The 21,860-nt window shown below is 40.4% G+C and overlaps 2 protein-coding genes and 1 long non-coding RNA gene across 6 annotated transcripts in view; 2 read left to right on the forward strand and 1 right to left on the reverse strand.

The window, feature by feature from the left end:
- Positions 1-1,016, reverse strand: part of FAF2 (Fas associated factor family member 2) — a 97,271-nt gene extending 96,255 nt beyond the window's left edge. Inside the window, exon 1 of one of the 3 annotated variants that reach the window (XM_037823047.1) lies at positions 415-783. In XM_037823047.1, the coding sequence (XP_037678975.1) occupies positions 415-516 (102 nt within the window). In that variant the 5' untranslated portion in view covers positions 517-783. Of the gene's footprint in view, positions 1-414 lie in introns of all 3 variants that reach the window. The other 2 variants (XM_037823048.1, XM_037823049.1) reach the window with 2 other exon arrangements.
- Positions 686-9,012, forward strand: LOC119524415. Of its 2 annotated transcripts, XR_005214813.1 has the most exons (3): positions 686-2,076; positions 5,216-5,353; positions 8,867-9,012. It is a non-coding gene; the product is annotated as an uncharacterized LOC119524415 (long non-coding RNA). The 2 variants fall into 2 exon arrangements; XR_005214812.1 differs by lacking the exon at positions 5,216-5,353.
- Positions 9,013-15,480: 6,468 nt separating this feature from the next.
- LOC119524388 (heat shock factor protein 2-like) lies at positions 15,481-21,148 on the forward strand. Its single transcript, XM_037823018.1, is given in 2 exon segments — positions 15,481-15,486; positions 19,600-21,148. Coding segments are annotated over 2 exon segments (1,548 nt in total). The 3' UTR covers positions 21,142-21,148.
- Positions 21,149-21,860: the final 712 nt, after the last annotated feature.

Consider the following 21,860-nt stretch of genomic DNA (forward strand, 5'->3'; position numbering starts at 1 on the left):
CGAGTAGGAAGTTTTCCAGAGACACGAACTGAAGTCAACTTCGCGGAAGGGAATTAAGCATCTGCCCCGCACATCTACAGAGTAGCCTCTGGGCGGAGATGGTCCGACCGGTAACCCAGCTGGGAAAGATGGTTTGAGGACAGGCGCGTTGAGGGAAACCAAGGAGAAGCCTGACCCGCTGATGATAAAGGACAGGGGGAGGAGGGCCTGGCCTTAATGATGGCTGAAAGGCTGGGAACAGATAGATGATCGGGGCCCCAGGGAAGCAGGACAGTTGGCGTCTGGGGGGAGGGGGCTGCTCGCTGATATGAGAAGGGTACCGCCCGGGCCCAATCTAAGCAAGGTCCTGGCCTCCTTTATGGGCCCATCCCCCATGCCGCCACGGCGTCTGCCGCACCGAGTTGTCGCTGCTACCTGAAACTGCAGCAGTTTCTCTGTCTGCTCCTGGGTTAGATCCCGCTCCTCAGGCGCCGCCATTTTGCCGCCGCCTCTACGCTTCTGACCCGTCCGCACCATCACCCGCCGGAAATGACCTCAACGGCAACCACGTCCGGGCTGAACGGCCGCCAGGAAGCAACTGCGTCTGCGCATGCTGGTGCACCGACCGCAGCCCAGCCAGACGTGAATGATAGTTCCTGCCGCCAGAGGGCGCCACACTCGGGCGCGCCCGAACCCTTCAGGAAATTGCCGAGAGACTGTCGGTACAAGTCGTCCTAACAACATAAGCGAACAACAGAACTGCTAGAGATCTGACACTCCTGAATGGTTCTCAAAGAGCCAAAAGATCCCGAATGGGCCTCGAGAAGCTCCGGAAACTCCCGAATGTCACTCGGCTAATTTCTCCTGCTCCCTAACCATTCCCCTGTAATCTCCGACATTACTGAATGCTTCTCGGAAAATTGTAGCGGTTCTGAAATATCGGCTGTTTGAAGCTTGATGCCTGCTCTGACGTTTCCAAAAGCTCTGTCTCGATTTTCGAGCTCCCGACTATCTCTCGAGAGGTTCCGAAAGCTCCCGAATGCTGGTGAGGCACTTCCGACGCTGCGTTCCAACCGGAAGCTGCCGAGTTCTTTGGCAGAGTTTGAAAGGCGGCATCGAAGGTGCTTGCTAGGAGTGTTTGAACCCGGTTACTGGCCCTTGACGGCTGATGGCGCTACCAGCCAGCCGCAGAGCTTTTTATCCACCTCCGTGGCGGCGGTTTGGGAGCCTCGGGCCGGTCCTTGCCCTTGCCTGCCTCAGGCCTTCTCATGTCTCTCTTTCACCTGGCCCAGGACCGCCTCTTCCCAGTGAGGGCAGAAGAAAGATCCCGGACTGGGATGAAGAGATTTAGGTTCAGGTTCCACCTCATCTCTGGGCTCCATTTTGCCATTGGTGGAATGAGGTTCCTTGACAGCCTCAGATAAGCCACGTCTGGTTATCACCTTCTCACCTTCGGGAGGAGAAGACCTTTCCCTTAGGCTATGTCCACTGCCTTGTCCCCACCCCTGGATCTCTGCTTCCCCAACACTTTCCTTACCTCTTCCAGCCTGCATCCTCTCTGTAGATCCCTCTTTTCCATTCCCACTTCTCTTTCTCCTGCCATCTCCCTCCCGTCTACCCTTCTGGAAGACTTGGGCGGGTAGAGCGGTCTGGGTGTTAATAACACACTTTTGTGTGACCTCCAGCAGGACACTTGGCCTCCTGAGCCACACTGTCTGGTGTTGTCTTCATCTGTGGAATCCCGCTCCTGCCACTTCATAAGGCTGAGCAGGTGACAGAAGGTAGGAAGTGCTTTGAAAGCTGAAGTTCTGTAATTATACATTAAGAGATGAAAGGACTTGAATTTCAACTACTTCCTTACAGCCCTGTATCAGATCTTAACAGGTCTGCACAAACTTCCCAAACAGTGCCCTGGAATTTTTCTTAGACCCGGAAGGTTAGATCTGAAGGAAACGGCTGTGACTCTCAAGAATTTACTCCATCAACTCAAAGCTCAAAGGAGACTGGGTGCTATTCAACATCTCCAGTAATGTTGGGTCCATACAATTGAGATGAGGGTCTACAAAGTCAGATGCTCGTTGGAGTCAGACACGTCACGTAAGTGAATGAAGCATAGAGAGCGCAAATCACAATCCCGACTTTCTTTGGCTTGTTATTTGTTCTTTCAACAGACATACTTTGTAGTTCTATTAATCACCATTGAATATTCTTCATTTCCTCAAAGAAACATATGCCCTCTTGGTCTTTCTGTTTTCATCTTTCAATAGACTTGGTTACAAGAAATATTTTCTTTTTTTTTTTTTAACTCTAGTGTAAGAATTTGCCTCAGTACAGGAGACACAAGATGGGAAACTGGATGGTTCTTCATTCCTTGTCCAAAGGCAATTTCTACTTTTTAGCTGCAGCTGACGGCTTCCATGTAAGAGACCAGTATTGCCAGACTTCCCATCTTTTTGGATCTGTATATGAAATCTCCCCATTATAAAATGATGGTTACTAATTCATTTTTAAAGAAAATTGCTCTGTCAGTCAGCTATAATTGGAAGCCACATTTGAACTCAAGAGCTTCCAGTCTGCCCTCTCTGATCTAGGTAGAATCCTCATGGCCTCTGTTTACCACGTGAGAAGGTGGCCTTGGAAGAAACAAGCTTTTCTGATACGTTCAAGGTGTGGAAAGTGTCACCTATTATTGTCCTGCCTTTTCCTTACAAAACAATTTTTTCCTGACCTTTTCTCACCTTCTCAGGCAGTCCTGGCCAAGCAAAATATGTGAGCCACATGTGTCATTTTAAATAGTCTAATAGCTTGTGGGGACCCAGGGCCCAGGACCCCTCCCCTCCATAGTGAAACTGAGTTATTTCACTTAGCCACCGACTTGACAGAACACTTCCCCAGGGGGAAAAGAGTATACAAATGGTATCATAAACAAAGCATTAAAACTCCCCTCCCCGATCACTGTTGATAACATATCTCCACAATCCTCTGTTACAAGACCCTGCCAAAGCTCTGTTCTCACACCCTATGGAATGTCTTTGTCCTAACCCTTATAAACCACCCCTTGGCACTTCCTGCTCTTTGCAGAGCGCTAACTTCCATTTTTCCTGGCTGGCTGTTGCTGTAGAACCATCTCTCCTGTCTGTAAGTCCCGTTAAACTCATGTCTAACTTTGTGCCTGGCATATTCTTCGGTCTTGGGGCTGAGCTGGTTTGGAACATAGCTACATTTTAAGAGTAAAATGAGAAAGGTGACATTGATTTAAATAGTAAATTTTATTTAACCCTATATATCGAAAATGTTATTATTTGTCTTTTTATTTTTTATGCTAAGTCTTCAAAATCTGGCATGTATTTAACACTTATACCACATCTCTACTTGGACTAGCCATATTTCAAGTTCTCTATTGCCACACATGGATAGTGGTTACTGTATTGGACCATGCAGTTTTAGAGTATTCTGAAGATTTTTTTAACAGATTTATTAATTATATTCATCTGCAGATATTATGGAATCATTCAAAAAATATTTATTGAATGTTTATTCTGAGCCAGGCTCTGGACCAGATGCTGCAGATGCAAAGATAAATAGGGCACAGCTCCTGCCTTTTAAATACAAACATTTTAATAGAAAATTGAATGAATTTCATCACCTCCCTGGGAGGAGGTGTGTGTGTGTGTGTGTGTGTGAGAGAGAGAGAGAGAGGGAGAGAGAGAGAGAGATAGGTTTGTTTATTATTTTATTTTATTTTTCTGTTTTTGTCTTAACTTTTGTTGTGCGTGTGCATGTGTGTGTGTTCTATAGGTTTTTGAGTGCAGTTTTATACTGATCATCTACTGGGACCTCTGAGAAGCTAATGAATTAGTGTATTTGTCTCTACACTCCTATTAATAAGGCTTTGCTGGTGCTTTATCATTTTGTTTCTGATAAAAGATGGATTCTGTCCTGCTGAGTCATGGAAATCCTAGAACAAGCCCTCAATTTCTGAGCAGCAGGAACATAAACTATTTTCTATCATATGGGGACACAGCATCTTGATTGCTGAGTAAAACAGACCGTTGAGATGTTAGCAAGAGTTTTCTTCAGCTCCTGCCCTGTTGAATTATTCATTATAGACATTAAGTGGAACCAACAGAAATTAAGGTGACTCAACAAGATTCATCCAAAAAGTAAGAGGAGTAAGAAAGCTATGGCCTGCACTCAATAGTATGTTACAGATCCTCGGGCCTCTGCTACGGGGTATTTGGACCAATGAAGCCAGTTAGGCCCGAAGGTAAGGTTTTGCCTTATGCAAGTCACAAGCTACATCTCGTGCTCATCAGGGAGTTCCCAGTACAAACTCTGATGCCACCACTAATTGACCATGTGACTGGCAAGTTAGTTAACCTCTCTAAGCCTCAGTTTTCTCATCTGTCAGCTGTAAATGGGCTAATAGGACATGCCTTACAGTGTTGTGGCAAAGATTAAATCAGAGAGGACGTGTAATGTTCAGGGCCCAATCACAGCCACCTTGCAGACTTGTTGAGAGGATAGAGTGGATTAAAAGAAGTCTTTGTCATTGCTAATGCCCTTTAGGGAAGTTAAGTTTTGCTATAGATTCATTCAACATGCATTTGTTACTGTCTGCTAAATACTTACCTCTGGGGGTCACCTAGCCTCAGAAATGTCCTAGTGTAGCAGAATGTCAATTGCAAGTTCAAACAATAGCTCCGATGGAAAGTGACATAGATGCAGAGATATATAGTTGATAATAGACTGTAACCAGGTCCCTTAGCTCCCCATCTCACCTCCCACCTGGATCACTTTAGGTACCTCCTGACTGATCTCCCTGATTTTGCTCTCACCCCTCTGTAATACAATTTCATTACAACTGCCGGAGAGCCTATCACTTCCCTGCTCAAAACCCTCTGTTGGCTTCCCATTGTCCTTAGAACCAAATCCAAGCTCCATCCCTTGCCTTACGTGATCTGGTCCCCACCTATCTGAACTCCCTACTGCTAGCTCATTATTCTCAAACCTCATTCTCATTCATACCTCAGAGGCTTTCCATTTGCCTGCCCTCAGCCTGGAATACTCTTTTCTTAACTCCCCAGGTGGCTGGCTCCTTTTGACATTTAGAATTCAGTACATGACGACTGCATTCTCAGAGAAGGCCTAAATATTTTGTGTTTTCTTCCAAGCACGTATCATTGGATGACGTTATCTTGTTTATTTATTGATTGTTTATCTCTCCATGCTCTAGATTCCATGAGGACAACAGAGACCAAGTCTGGTTTGGCCATCACTGAATCCCTAGTGCCTAGAACTGCACTGAGCCCAGAGAACATGCTCTATAAACATTTGACCCATCCTGGAGCCTTAGAGCAAGGACCTCATGAATGTGGGTGGATTTGCTAGAGTAGAGCCCTAGGAGCTAAATTAGGAAAATAAAGCTACCAATTGGGGGATGCCCAGGGATGGTCTTTAATTAGAGTATCTCCAATCAGAAGATAAAAGAAAGTCCACCTCTGTTTTGGGTGGTGGAGTAGGAATGCTAACAGATGACCTTTAGAGCAGAGATATTCTATTGCTCTTTAAAATTCCCCCTGCTCATAAAAAATAACATGGTTTGTCAACTGTGAACAAGTCCAAACAACACCTCAGTTGGCAAGATGGGAAAGGGAGGAAATGCAAGAGACCTATTTAAAGATGGCTTCGATAACCCAGATGCATTTAAATTGTCTCCACAAGCTTGGATTCTGACTGGTTGGAGCCCTGGTTTGGAGAGGGGTGGAAGGGGAAGGATGTTTTCAGGGAACATAGTATGTGTTCCACTGAACTGGAAGCTTCAATTACCTTATGCCAATGAAGCTAGAGGTGGAGGAGTTATTTACTGGCAGAGTAACTCCCCTGACTACCTAGATGGGATCAGGAAGTATATGTCTGGAGTCTAGAGGACTCACTGGAACATCTCTTGGTGCTTCCATATCCAGTGATAATAGAAAATAGGCAATTGCAAGAGCCCCAGCTTGCTAAAGGGAAGGTAACTAAAGGCTCAAGAGCCCTCAGAAATGAAAATCCAGGTCATCCCACTGGAAAACAATCAGGCCAACCAGTCTTAACCACGGTGAGAGAAATCTACAATGAGTGGTGGAGGAGGGAGAAGATATGATTATCATTTACAGCCTTGGGACCAGCTTCAGTCGCAGAGAACTGCGTCCTGTTTCACTAACTCACTTGCCTTAAGACTTTATGGACATTGTGTCTGGCTGCTACATTAAAGGGAATTTCGTGACCAATTGGACTTGTAACTCCCCTCTTAGAAACAGTGAGGGCATTTTGTTCTCATGAAAGTAGGGGACCCATTTAGTACTATGGGGCCAGATATAATGAGAGGGGATGAGCAGTACTGAGTAGTGCAAGAGATGGAGTGCATACAATACCTCTTATGTTTCATATCAGATCTTTGCAGCCCTTGGCCACTTGTTTCACCACAGCCACTTCCCTGGTGACCAATTCTGCATGGATTCCGCCTAGCTACCACCACATTAGCCAGCTTCCACAGACAACAGCACCTCATCTCATGCATGCACCACCAGCCTCTCACCTTCCACTCTAGAGCTTCCCTATTGCAAATGAAGCATGACACCATGGACCAGCACAGTGCCCACAATGCATAAACCAGAAGTGCAGGGCATCAATATCCCAAGAGAAGACCCTTGACCAACAAGAGATGGGATCCACCAAATAATATTTTCTCATTTTCTGCCCTCTGATGAACTGTCTTGACATGCAGTAGTTTACATGGTCTCTCTGAGGACAGATCTGTGGGCTCTAGAAATCAGTTGCACTTAATATCAAGCAGTGCCCAGCCCTTAGATTAGCCCTCCCTTCTTCCCTACCCCCCACCCCTGCTCCCTTGTGTTTGATTCCCTGGGATTGCACTCTCCAATAAGGCATACACGTGTAAGCTTTTGCTGCAGGCTGTGTTTTCTCTGGAACCCAGGCTCTGACACTGTATATCAAGTCCATGGCTCACCCACAGAGAAAAGAATAATTTCAAGTGAATGTAAAACACACTGCTATGCCTATATGTTTCCTATAGGATATATTTTAAGAACAAAAAGAATGGCAAAGAAATCTTAAATGGTATTCAGTAATTGTAATATTAGTAATAGTATTTATATGGATATTTAAACATTATTATATGTATTTACATATGTATGAATACAGCAAAGAAAAGTATTTATGTTATGCAGCAGAACCAAAATTTATAGTGAAAGAGAGACTATATATGTTTAAAATCAAAGAGATTATGTAAAAGCACTATCATCTTAAAATTAATATGGAATATCAGTAAGAACGCAATGTGTTTTTCAAACAGAAATCGTATTTCTTACCTGTGTGTTTTTTAAACTTTTTATTTGAAATAGTTTCAAAATTCCTGCACAGTTGCAAATATAATACAAAACCAATTCCAAGAACTCCAATATACCCCTTACCCAAGTAACCAGGATTTACCAACTTTTAATATTGTGCCATGTTTGTTATATCATTCTATCATCTATCATCTACCTATCTATCAGTCATCTATTTCCTAAACTTTTGAGAATAAGTTGCATGTATCATGCTCCTCAAAGACATAATACTTCCATAGGTAGTTCCTAAGAATAAGGATATTCATTTATGTAACCTCATTAAGTAAGTTATCAAGTCCAAGAAATTGAACATTGATATAAAGCATAAAGTCTATGTTCAATTTTTTTTCAATTGTACCAATAATGTGCTTTGGGTAATTTTCTTCTCCAGTATCAGATCCAGTCCAGGATCTTGTATTGCTTTAATTGTCATCGTCTCCTTAGTCTCTCTCCTTTTTAATTGTGGAAATGTATATACAACATAAAATTTCCCATTTCAGCCTCTCCCAAGCATACAATCCAGTGAGATTAATCACATTCACAATTTGCACCACCCTTACCACCATCCATTACCAAACCTTCCATTGCTGCAAACAGAAACCCTGTACCTATTTTGCATTAACTCCCCATGTCCCTCTCCTCACCTTGCCCCTGGTAATCTGTACTGTACTTTCTGTCTCTGTGAATCTGTATATTCTTGTTATTTCATATCTGCTCATTTGTATCTGACTTATTTTCCTTAACACCATGTCTTTAAGGTTCATCCAGAGTTTCAATTAGGAGTCATCAGCATAGGAAAGGGTAGTTGAAGCCTAGGAATTGAATGATATTGCTAGGGAGGAAGACAGAAGGAGAACTAAACCAAGGATGCATCCTTAGGGAAATTCTTATTTTTAGAAAGATTGAAGAAGAATCAGAGAAGGAGCTTTGGTCAGAGACAAGGTATATCCTGAGAGAAATGCAAAGGGAGAGAGTTGGGAAAAATCTTAGGGAAACATCTGAATTACAGGTTGTTTTTAATAAAAGGTTTTACACAGTTCATATTTAAGCTCAGTTATATACCAACAGGTAAAATGATGTGCATTAATGAAAATTACTAAATATTGCAGGAAACCTGCATTATCTCATTATGTGTTGTAAACAGAACAGTTCGTTCACATTAAACAATAGTTTGCTAGGCTCAGAGGTTGAAGCATGTTGAAGAAATCATTAATTTTTTAACTTGAATTTGAGAGAATGTAGATTCCTTTTAATTAGAAATCTTGATGTTTAAAAGAAAAGGAATTTTTACCTTTTTGTTCCTTAAGAGTTATATCTGCTATAGCTGACTGGATAAATTTTGAAGCAGAGAAGTTTTACCATACTTTAACACTACCTTCAACACTTTTTAGTATGTTTTCCTAGCAGTACTCATAAATATTCTATTAGGGATAAAAATGCCCACAAATGTACTGTTTGTTTTTCTGTGAGTAAATTTTTGTTTCTCTCCTTTTCAGGATCTGACTGGGATAGAATCAATGGACCAATGTTAACATACTTTGGAACAGCATAACTGGAACATAGAGATATAGTAGGCTACGTTCTCAGCTTATTCCTTTTTCCCTCATCTGATAAAGAATTAAACACATATATTTTGCCATAACAGGACTCTTTTCCCTCAATATTTTATTTTCTAAGATTATAACCCTTTAGTCTTTAAAAATAAAAGTGTGGGAAAGGTGGAGAATGTGATCTAAGTTTAAAAAAATCATAAAAAATGATGAAGGCAACTGTTTTAGTTTCCTAGGCTGTTCAAAGCAGATACCATGAAATGCATGGGCTTTAACAAAGAATTTATTAGCTTACAGTTTTTTTTATTGAGATTGTTCACATACCATACAATTATCCAAAGATCCAAAGTATAGAATCACTTGCCCATGGTACCATCATACAGTTGTGCACCATTACCACAACCAATTTTTTTCTAATTTTCAGAACATTTTCATTACTCCAGAAAAGAAATAAAGACACACAAAAAAGGAAACTCAAATCCTGCCATACCCCTAACCACCCCCCTCCATTACTGATTCATAGTATTGGTATAGTACATTTGTTACTGTTGATGAAAGAATGTTAAAATACTACTAACTGTAGTATATAGTTTGCAATAGGTATAATTTTTTCCTATATACCTCTCTATTATTAACTTCTAGTTATAGTGTCATACATTTGTTCTGTTCATGAGAGAGATTTCTAATATTTGTACAGGCAATCAAGGACATTGTCCACCACAAGATTCACTTTTTTATACATTCCCATCTTCTAACCTCTAACTTTCTTTCTGGTGACATGCGTGACTCTGAGCTTCCACTTTCCACCACATTCACACACCATTCAGCACTGTTAGTTATTTTCACAATGTGCTACCATCACCTCTGTCCATTTCCAAACATTTAAGTTCACCCTAGTTGAACATTCTGCTCATAATAAGCAACCGCTCCCCATTTTTAGCCTTGTACTGTAGCTTGATAACTTACATTTCATGTCTATGAGTTTACATATTATAATTAATTCATATCAGTAAGACTCTGCAATATTTGTCCTTATGTATCTGTCTTATTTCACTCAATATAGTGCCCTCAAGGTTTCTTCATCAACCCATTTTTTTTAAGATGATTTTGTTCATGCACCATACATTCCGTCCTAAGTAAACAATCGATGGGTCCCTGAATAGTCACGTATTTATGTATTCACCACCATCGCCTCTATTTATATAAGGGCGTCTCCATTTCTTCCACAAAAGAGGAGGAAGCGTCAAAGAAGGTAGAGAGACAAGAAAAAAGAAAACAAAGAAAGACAGAAACAAAACAAAACAAACATGACAGCTAGGAAGCAACAAAAGGAAAGAGCATTAAACTAAAGTAGAATAAAGAGTCAGACAACATCACGAAGGCCAAGAGTCCCATACCCTTTCCCTATGTCCCCCCCACCATAGGCATTTAGCTTTGGTATATTGCCTGTGTTATATTAAAGGAGGTGTAATACACTGTTTCTGTTAATTATAGTCTCTAGTTTGCATTGATTGTATTTTGCCCCCAATCCTACCCAATTTTTAACACCTTGCAATGTTGACATTCATTTGTTCTCCCTGTTGTAAAAACATATTTGTACCTTTTATCACGATCATTGAGCACGCTAGGTTTCACTGAGTTATACAGTTCCAGTCTTTATCTTTCTTCTTTCCTTCTGTATATCCCCCATGCTCCTAACCTTCCTCTTTCAACCATACTAACTATCATCTTTGTTCAGTATACTTACATTGCTGTGCTACTGTCTCCCATTATTGTCTTCCAAACCTCTCACCATCTCTTCCTTTCTTCTGTAGTGCTCCCTTTAATGTTTCCTGTAGAGCAGGTATCTTGTTCACAAACTCTCTCACTGCCTGTTTGTCAGAGAATATTTTAAGCTCTCCCTCATATTTGAAGGACAGTTTTGCTGGATATAGGATTCTTGGTTGGTGGTTTTTCTCTTTCAGTATTTTAAATATATCACCCTACTTCCTTCTTGCCTCCATGGTTTCTATTGAGAAATCTGCACATAGTCTTATCAAGCTTCCTTTATATGTGATGGATGGCTTTTCTCTTGCTGCTTTCAGGATTCTCTATCTTTGATGTCTGATAATCTGATTATTAAGTGTCTTGGCGTAGGCCTATTCAGATCTATTCTGTTTGGGGTATGCCGCACTTCCTGGATCTGTAATTTTATGTCTTTCATAAGAGATGGGAAATTTTCATTGATTATTTCCTCTATTATTGCTTCTGCCCCCTTTGCCTTCTCTTCTCCTTCTGGGAAACCTATGACATGTACATTCCTACATTTCATTTTGTCCTTAAGTTTCTGGAGATGTTGCTTATATTTTTCCATTCTTTTCTCTATCTGTTCTTTTGAGTGTAGGCTTTCAGGTGCCTTTTTCTCCAGTTCCTGAGTGTTTCCTTCTGCCTCTTGAGATCTGCTGTTGTATGTCTCCATTGTGTCTTTCATCTCTTGCGTTGTGCCTTTCATTTCCATAGATTCTGTTAGTTGTTTTTGAACTTTCATTTTCTACCGTATGTACACCCAGTGCTTTCATTATATGCTTCATCTCTTTTGCCATATCTTCCTTAAACTTTTTAAATTGATTCTGTATTAGTTGTTTAAATTCCTGTAACTCAGTTGAAGTGTGTCTGTTCCTTTGACTGGGCCATAACTTCATTTTTCTTAGTGTAGGTTGTAGTTTTCTGTTGTCTAGGCATCTGGTTTCCTTGGTTACCCCAATCAGGTTTTCCCAGACCAGAATAGGCTCAGATCTAGAAGGAGGCAATAGTATCATGTCTCCCTGAGGGTGTCTTAAATTGATACATCCTGTGAGGCCTCAAATCATTGTGCTTTTCTGCCCAGCAGGTGGTGCCTGTCAGCCTGTCACTCTGGACTGGTGTAAGGAGGTGTGGCATGTGGCTGTTTTCCCCCAGGCTCTGGGGTCTGGTTCTGAATGGAAGGCAGGTGGTAGAGCTTGGCACTGCCTCTTTCCTCTTAGGGAAAAGACACCCCCTACGGAGAGGTCATTAGCATTTGAATAGTCTTCAACTCTGCTATCTCCACCCTTGTCTGGGTCTGAGTGCTGGGAATTGAAAATAGCTGAGACTTTCTCCACTGAGCCAAAAAAGGGACAGAAAGCCCCCCTTCAGGGTCAGTCTGCAGATCCCCTCACTTTCACCCATTGACCAGAGACAGCACCTGGTCCTCTGGGCTCCTCCTCCCTCCCAGAGAGGTCTTCCGGCTCTCCAAGGTCAGTTGTCATCAAAAGCCTCTGTCTGCTTGTTGGGGATTCGTAGATTGTAGTGAGCAGTCCACGCTTGTTAATTAAAACCCCAGTTGGAGCTGGGCTGAGGTATATTCGCTTGCTCAGAGAGTGCCACTCTCTAGCATCACGAGGCTTTGCAGTTTGGGCTGTGGTGGGGAGGGGGCTCCTGGCTTGGATCCACAGTTTTTTACTTACAGATTTTCTGCTGTGATCTCGGGTATTCCTCCCAATTCCTGTTGGTATATGATGAGTGGATGGTCACATTTGTCCCCTGCAGTTATTCCAGATTATTTACTAGTTGTTCCTGGTTGTTTATTAGTTGTTCCAGGTGGACTCATTAGCTTCCACTCCTCTCTATGCTGCCATCTTCTTCTGCTGTTATCTTACAATTTTGAGGCTGAGAAAAATGTCCAAATCAAGGCATCATCAAGTTGATGCTTTCTTCCTGAAGACTGGCTGCCGGTGATGCTTGGCTCCTCTGCCACATGGCCAGGCACATGGCAGCCTCTGCTGGTCTCTCCCTTCTCTTCTGGGTTTTGTTGATTGCAGCTTCTTGCTTCTGTGGCTTTCTCTCCAGCTCTCTGTATCCATTCCATTTATAAAGGGCTCTAGTAAGTGAATTTAGACCCATCCTGAACAAGTTGGGTCACACCTTAATTGAAGTAACCTCATCCAAAGGCCCTACTTACAATGAGTTCACAGACACAGGAATAGAATAGATTTAAGAACATGTTTTTCTGGGATACATGCAGCTTCAAACCACCATGATGGATCAAGCTGACAATATCTAAACCTATTGATCTGTCTTTAAAAAAAAAAAAACAAAAAACTTTTTATTTTGAAATAATTGGAAATTTACAGGAAAGTTACAGAAACAATACAAAAACAACATTTAAAGCTCTAGCATATCCTCAACCCATATACCAAAATTTACCAAATGTTAGCATTTTACCACATTTGTTATATCATTCTGTATTTATCTATCCATAAATCATCTAATGCTGATCAATATTAATGTCACAAACAGGCAATGCGACATGATGTGATAGCTGATGTGATGCAATGGGAATTGCCCAGCACCATGGGTGAAATATTCTTGCCAAAAAAATTAAAATCTGGAATCTCATCAAGCCTCTAGATCCTGGTTTCTCAACCTGTGCACTCTTGACATTTTGGACCAGATAATTCTTTGTTGTGGGAGGCTGTCCTGTACATTGTAAGATGTTTAGCAGCATCATTGGCCTCTACTCACCAGAGGTTAGAGTACCCCCTCCAGTTGTGACACTAAAAAATGCTCTATATATTTTCCAGTGGTCCCTGGGGCAGGGTGCAAAATGGCCCCTGGTTCAGAACCACTGCTCTAGATTTGACGACCAATTTCTAGGAAATTCAAAGTTCAGAAGAACATATTAAATAGCACCACAGGAATGGTAACAGAAAGATCTACACTAAGGTAACTTGTGTGTGATGAACAAAAGAACAGAGGATTTCTTCAACAACAGAAATGAAATTTGCATGAAAAAAGGGGGAAATATCAATTTTAAAAGACTTAAAAGGGATGCCTTTAAGCCAATGACCTGGGAAACTATGCAAAGTTAAATTTCACCCTATCTGGGGAGAGTGAGGATCCCTAGAGGCCCCAAAATAGGAGAATGTCAAGGAGGGGGAGGCAGGCTTGGGACCAGCTGCTTGTCCAGGACAGGGGATTGATAGAGACCAGTGTGAGGTACACACCTCAGTTCCTGCCCCAGAAGGAAAGGCAACTCCCAAAGGTTAATTTAGAACTAGAGATTCAGAATTTGTTTCACTGGCTTTTTTTTTTTTTTTTTTTTGGTTACTCTGTAGAAGTAAATATTTTTAATGGCTGGTTAATTATATCACTACATTTTTATTGCAATGTAGTACTCATTTAAGCACTTTAAAATGGAAGGTGGGCAAAGATTAAATTAAGACACAGTACATATCTGGTTTTTATATAAATAAATATCCTCACCACACAGTCAACATGTAACATTTATAATACAATGGTTAAACTTATGAGTCATCAACAGAGCTCATCTGTAGTTAAACAGGAAACAAAGTTGAAAAAGATCATGTTAAAACAAAACTACTGGGACTAACAGGTTGGGATTGTAAGTAGCAGCAGGCATGTTCATTCAGCTCTTAAGTATTTCAAGTTTTACAGTTCATATTAAAAATGATTTATTCTATCAACACTGTCCAATGTTTAGGCATTTTGCAAGTTACACTGACTGGAAGCATGTAAGTGAGCAGAGGTTGGAACATCTCCCAATTTGAAATTTATATCCCTCACATGCTAACACAACACACCTTGTTCCGTTTCCTTTCCTCCTCTCCTCCCCCAGCAAAGAAGGCCAGATATTTTGGTTTCTTGTAGGAAATTGCTTTAAAGGATTTGTGATGATCAATTTGAACATGTGAAATTCAGGAATTTTTAATGCTTGGACAACTAAGAAGTTTGAGATGGAAAATCATTTCTCCTAACACTAAGTTAGAAAATCATTTGCACCATGCTGTAAACTAGGAAGCAATGTAAACTGGAAAAACCTGTCCCCAGCACATAATTTATAAAATCTAAATTTCAAATCAGCAGAGCTGGTCTACTTCCAGGTTGACTATATGGCGCAATATAAGTTTGAGCTCTTTAAATGCATGGCTAATGTAGTTAGTCTTCCACTGTGGCAAATGCACAGGATCCAATTCCTGATCGAGCCATCAGTCCTAGACATTGTGTGGCTTGTCCCATTGCTAGGGCAAATGGAGCATACTTTGGCAGATTGTGCTTTTCTAATATTGCACTGTTAAGAGCTGAGCACCCAAGGTTCTCTTTGAATTGGGTCAAGTTGGTTTCCAACAGGGCTGTTCAAAGGATCAGAATAAGCTGGTAAACTTACCCTGTTTCCAAGGGTTCCAGGAACCTCAGGACACCATCTGCATCTTTGGGGCTGTGTGTTTCATTGTCAACCAGAAGTCCTCCTCCAATCCCTCCTGAGAAGGAAATGTTGTTCAAAGAAATGTCTGTGTCCTGTTTCAGCAACTCCGCTAATTCTGACAGGAGCACATACTCTGATGAGGGTGAGTTTTGCTTTTTGTAATCAATGGTATTTATCCTTCACAAATACATTTGTTTTCTCTAAAAGACAAAAGACTTAAGAGGAGATTTCTAGTTTTCTACTTCAGGCTATGAAGGAATAACAAGGTTCATAATTACTCTTCCACTATAAACAAGTAGAAAACTGGCCAAATTTTTAAAACAGTTTTTATTAGGCAATGACAGTAAGTAGCACAACACTGTGATTCCTGAGAAGAGAAACAAATAAAGTGGGCCCTATAATTTTTCAGACTTCTGCCAGAAGGCAATTTATAAACTAGTGAATAGGGAAGGAAACCCAAATGGAGCCCAAGTGATCTCATAGAGTTGAAGAGACAGAGGTAGGGGTTTGGGGATGCTGAAGTCACTAGAATTTGCAGAGTGGCGTACTAGAGGGGAGAAAGCTAGGCAAGATAGCAATCTGTTGCACACATAGAATGAAACCCCACACCCTGGGCAAAAATAATTTATGGGGATAGAAAAATTATCAGAGTGCTCTTAGTTGAATGATTCCTGAAGCTCACACAGGACACAGAATCATTTGAGTAATGCTAGTCAGCGTGGAAAGACCTCTTTGAATACATTTAGCATTATGTAAAAAACTTAGATGATGTGCTGGTTTTGATGTATTATGTCCCCCATTATCTTTGATACAGTCTTGTGTGGGTAGGAAACATATTGGTGTTGATTGGGTTGGAGACTTTTGATTGGATGTTTCCATGGAGATGTGGTCACTCAACTGTGGGTGAGATCTTTCATGGATAATTTCCACAGAGGTGTGGCCCTGCCCATTCAGCATGGGCCTTATTAGTTTACTGGAACACTATATAAGCTCAGACAGAAGGAGGGAGCTTGCTACAGCCAAGAGGGACACTTTGAAGAAAGCACAGGAACTGCAGATGAGAGACAGTTTGAAGACGGCTGTTGAAAGCAGACTCTTGCTCCGGAGAAGCTAAGAGAGGACAAACGCCCCAAGAGCAATAGAGAGTGACAATTGGAAGAGGAGCTGCAGCTAAGAGAGGAATGTCCTGGGAGAAAGCCATTTTAAAACCAGAACTTGGAGCAGACACTAGCCACATGCCTTCTGAACCGGTTTGTATATATTATGTCCCCCAGAAAAAGCCATGTTCTTTGATGCAATCTTGTGGGGGCAGATACATTAGTGGAGATTAAGTTCAAATATTTGGATTAGGGTGTTTCCATGGAGATGCACCACACCCAACTGTGGGTGATGACTCTGATTGGATAATTTCCATGGAGGTGTTACCCCACCCATTCAGGGTGGGTCTAAATTAAATCACTGGAGCCATATAGATGAGCTGACAAACAGAAGGAACTCAGTGCAGCTGTGAGTGACATTTTGAAGAGGAGCTACAGCCAAGAGGGACACTTTGTAGAATGCACAGAAGCTGAGAGAGTAGCTGCAGAGGAGAGATAGTTTGAAGACGGCTGTTGAAAGCAGACTCTTGCTCCAGAGAAGCTAAGAGAGGACAAACACCACAACAGCGACTAAGAGAGACATTTTTGAGGAACTTCAGCCTAGAGAGGAATGTCCTGGGAAAAAGCCATTTTGAAACCAGAACTTTGGAGCAGATGCTAGCCACATGCTTTCCCAGCTAACAGAGGTTTCCCAGACTCCATTGGCTATCCTCCAGTGAAGGTACCTGATTGCTGATGTGTTTACCTTGGACACTTTATGGCCTTAAGACTGTAACTGTGTAACAAAATAAACCCCTTTTTTATAAAAGCTGATCCATCTCTGGTGTTTTGCATTCCAGCAGCATTAGCAAACTAGAACACCTTCCCAGCTAACAGAGGTTTTCTGGAAACCATTGGCCATCCTCCAGTGAAGGTACCCAATTGTTGATGCCTTACCTTGGACACTTTATGGCCTTAAAACTGTAACTGTGTAACCAAATATATCCCCTTTATAAAAGCTGATCCATTTCTGGTGTTTTGTGAAAGGGCAGCATTAACAAACTAGAACAGATGGGTCATGTATTTCAGTAGTGGGATTAAATTGTTCCTAGAGAAAAGGCTTTTCTATACCTGTCCCCAAAACAACTAAAAAAGTCTTTGAAAAGATCAAACTGATCTACAAGTAATTAACCTGCCCATCAGAACAAATTCCAATGCTCTTTAAAAGGATACACAAAATCTGACACCCAACAATGCAAAATTCACAATGTCTTGCATCTAATAAACTTTACTATATATGTAAAAAGGCAGGAAAATTTGACCTACAACAAGAATAAAAATAAATCAGTAGAAACATATATAAAAAGACAGAGATGGTGGAATTAGAAGACAAGGACATTAAACAGCTATCATAAATTTGCTCAATATGCTCAAGGGTTTAAGAGAAAACATGACCATAATGAGAAGGGACATGGAGGAAATAAAAAAGAACCAAGTGGAACTTCTAGAGATGAAAAATACAATGTTTGAAATGAACATTTCACAGGATGGATTGTACAGTCTGTAAATACTGCAGAGGAAAGTTTAGTGAATTTGAATACACAGAAATAAAAACTATCCTAAATGTGATGGTTAGGTTCATGTGTCAACTTGGCCAGGTGATAGTGTCCAGGTGTCTGGTCAAGCAAGCATTGGCCTAACCATTACTGAAAGGACATTTGTGGCTGGTTAATAAACCAGAAGGCTGGTTTATTAAATCATCAGTCCATTGAATGCACCTGTAATTGATTATATCAACGAAGGGCATTTCTTCTGCAATGGGAGAATTCATTCAGCTGGATTTAATCCAATCAGTTGAAGACTTTTAAGAGAGAAACAGAGAGGACCTTCACATCTTCTTTGGCTAGCCAGTGTCTCCTGAGGAGTTCATCGAACACCTTCAAAGGAGTTGCCAGTTTGCTGCCTGCCCTATGGACTTTGGACTCATGCATTCCCAGAGTTGCGTGAAACACTTTTATAAAATCTTATATTTACAGATATCTTTTATTGGTTTTCTTTCCCTTGAGAACCCTAACTAATACAGTAAATGAAGTGCAGAAAGAAATAATGAAAAAAATGAATAGAAATTCAGTGACCTGTGGGACAATAGTAAACCAGTTTAACACATGTATAATTGATGTGCCAGAAGGAGTAGTGGAGGGGACAGAAATAATGACCAAACTGTTTCCAAATCTGATTACAACTGTAAGTTGCAGAATGTTAATGAACCCTAAGCAGGATAATAAAAAAACACGATAATCAAATTTCTGAAAACCAGTGATAAAGAAAAAATGATAAAAGCAGCTGGAGACAAAAGGCCCATTACATATAGAGAAACAAATATAAGAATGAATGCAGACTTCTTGTAAGAAATTATGCAAGCCAGGGAACAATGGAAATATATTTTTAAAATTCTCACAGGAGAAAAATAGAGACAATTATCAACCTAGAATTCTTTGCTCAGTAAAAATGTCTCTTAAAAATTAAGGCAAAATAAAGATCTTTTAGGCAAACAAAAGCTAAGAGAATTCATCATCCGCTGATCTGCACAATAAGAAATGTGAAAAGACATTCTTCAGGCAGAAGAAAAATGATACCCAAGGGAAATTTGGATCTGCATAAGGAAATAGAAATGCTGGAAATGGTGAATATATGGGTAAATATATGAGGTTTTTTTCTCATTTTTTAGTCTTTTTAAAAGACAATTGACTTTTTCATTAAAAAATTTTTTTTTGGTATTTTTATTTTTTTGACAATTGACTTTTTTTGTTAAGAATCAATGACTTTTAGTATATTCAAAGAGTTGTGCATTCATCACCACAATCAATTTTAGAACATTTTCATTACTCCAAAATTAGAAATCCCATACCCCTTAGCAGTCACCAATCAATCAAAAGTCAATCAGTTGACTTTTAAAGCAAAACTATCATCAATAAATTGTGGGGTTTTTACCATACGTAGAAATAAGACGTGGAACAAAAATAACAAAAACTGGGAGGACAGAAATGGAATGATACTATTGTATGCAAAGTAGTATTATCTGAAGGTAAAACTCCTATAAGTGAAAGATGTATATCATAAAACCGAGGGTAACCACTAACAAACAAATACAAACTGAAACCTAACCATACATAAATATAAACGTATAAACATTCCAATTAAAAAACAGAGTATCAGACTGGATGAAAAAGCAAGAGCTCAACTATATGCTTCCAATAAGAAAATCACTTTAAATATAAAGATGTAGGTTGATTAGCAAAAAAGAAGGGAAACAGGCTACTGTTGCCGCCACTGCTGCGTTCGCGTGTAGAATTTGGAATCCCTGAGCCTGGTTAACAAAGAAGAATTCCAAAATGCCGGGCTTTCTCAGCAAGCTTTGGACACTCGTAGAGGAAAACCACGCTAATGAGTTCATCACCTGGAGCCAGAATGGCCAAAGTTTTCTGGTTTTGGATGAGCAAAGATTTGCAAAAGAAATTCTTCCCAAATACTTCAAGCACAATATCATGGCAAGCTTTGTGAGGTGACTCATTACGTATGGCTTCCGTAAAGTAGCACATATGGACTGTGGAATTGTAAAGCAGGAACGAGATGGTCCTGTTGAATTTCAGCATCCTTACTTCAAACAAGGCCAGGACGATTTGCTGGAAAACATTAAAAGGAAAGTTTCATCTTCAAAACCAGACGAAAATAAAATTTGTCAGGAAGATTTAACAAAAATTATAAGCAGTGCTCAGAAAGTCCAAATAAAACAGGAGACAATTGAGTCCAGGCTTTCTGAATTGAAAAGTGAGGACGAATCCCTTTGGAAGGAGGTGTCAGAATTACGAGCAAAACAGACACAACAGCAACAAGTTATTCGAAAGATTGTCCGGTTTATTGTTACGTTGGTTCAGAGTAACCAACTTGTGAGTTTAAAACGTGAAAGGCCTCCACTTCTAAACACGAATGGAGCCCAAAAGAAGAATCTGTTTCAGCAAATAGTCAAAGAACCAGCTGATAATCACCATCATAAAGTTCCACACAACAGGACTGAAGGCTTAAAACCAAGGGAGCAGATTTCTGATGACATCATTATTTATGATGTTACTGATGATAATCCAGATGAAGAAAATATTCCAGTTATTCCAAAAACTAATGAGGATGTTACATCTGATCCTTCCAGCTATAGCCAGTACCCTAATATTGTCGTTTTTGAAGACAACAATGAAGATGAGTATGCACCTGTCGTTCAGAGTGGGGATCAGAGCGAACCACCCTGTGATGGTGGCTGCAATGATGGCAGCAGCCCACTAATGTCTAGTGCTGTCCAGCTAAATGGCTCTTCCAGTCTGACCACAGATGATCCCGTGACCATGATGGATTCCATTTTGAAAGATAACATCAATCTTTTGGGAAAGGTTGAGCTGTCAGATTATCTTGACAGTATTGATTGCAGTTTAGAGGAATTTCAGGCCATGCTGTCAGGAAGACAGTTTAGCGTAGTCCCAGATCTGCTGGTTGATTCAGAGAATAAAGGATTAGAAACTACCAAGAACAATGTAGTGCAGCCAGTTACAGAAGAAAGAAGAAAATCTAAACCCAAAGCAGATAAGCAGCTCATCCAGTACACTGCCTTTCCACTTCCTGCATTCCTTGATGGGAATCCCACTTCTACTGTTGAAAAGGGGAGCACAGGATCATCAGAAGTTATGTCTTCTGTAGACAAACCTGTAGAAGTTGATGAGCCCATGGATAGCAGCCTGGACCCAGAACCAGTCCAAAGTAAGGTTGTTCATCTGGAGCCATTGACTGAAGCTGTAGCAAGTGAAGCCACACTGTTTTATTTATGTGAAATTGCTCCTGCACCTCTGGATAGTGATATGCCACTTTTAGATAGTTAAATCCTCAAGAACTGGACTAGGTATGTATATATTCATCAAAATAAAGAAATATTTATTTTAAAGTATCATTTGGTACTTTTTGTAAATTGCTTTGTTTTGTTTAGTCAGATACTGTGGAATCTAAAGTACTTTTTGCTTTTCTCCTAACTGCACACTCTTACAAAGCTCTCAGGTGTTACTCAAATGCACAGCTACATGAGATTTAATGCACGTTATTGGCATAAATTTAGGTTGGATTCAAATGGCCTTTTTTCTCCAATTGCAGCGAATTAGATTTCTTTTTTACATATATGCCAATTAACCCCAGTTTAACTTCTGTTTTTTTGTTTGTTTGTTTGTTTTACTTGTTTGATGCTCTCTGTTTGCATTGAGTGTTAAGTCTCTAGAACTAATGGTTAGAACTCCTAAAGCTTTCTCTGTTCTAGTTACTTTCATTAAATATTTTTCACTTGGCTTTTTTTTTTAATATTCATTTTGTTGAGATATATTCACATACCACGCAGTCAAACAAAACAAATCGTACATTGATTGTTCACAGTACCATTACATAGTTGTGCATTCATCACCAAAATCAATCCCTGACACCTTCATTACCACACACACAAAAATAACAATAATAATAATTAAAGTGAAAAAGAGCAGTTAAAGTAAAAAAGAACACTGGGTGCCTTTGTCTGCTTGTTTGTTTGTTTGTTTGTTTCCTTCCCCCATTTTTCTAC

Source organism: Choloepus didactylus, assembly GCF_015220235.1.
Source record: "Choloepus didactylus isolate mChoDid1 chromosome 11 unlocalized genomic scaffold, mChoDid1.pri SUPER_11_unloc1, whole genome shotgun sequence".
Classification (NCBI taxonomy): Eukaryota; Metazoa; Chordata; class Mammalia; order Pilosa; family Megalonychidae; genus Choloepus; species Choloepus didactylus.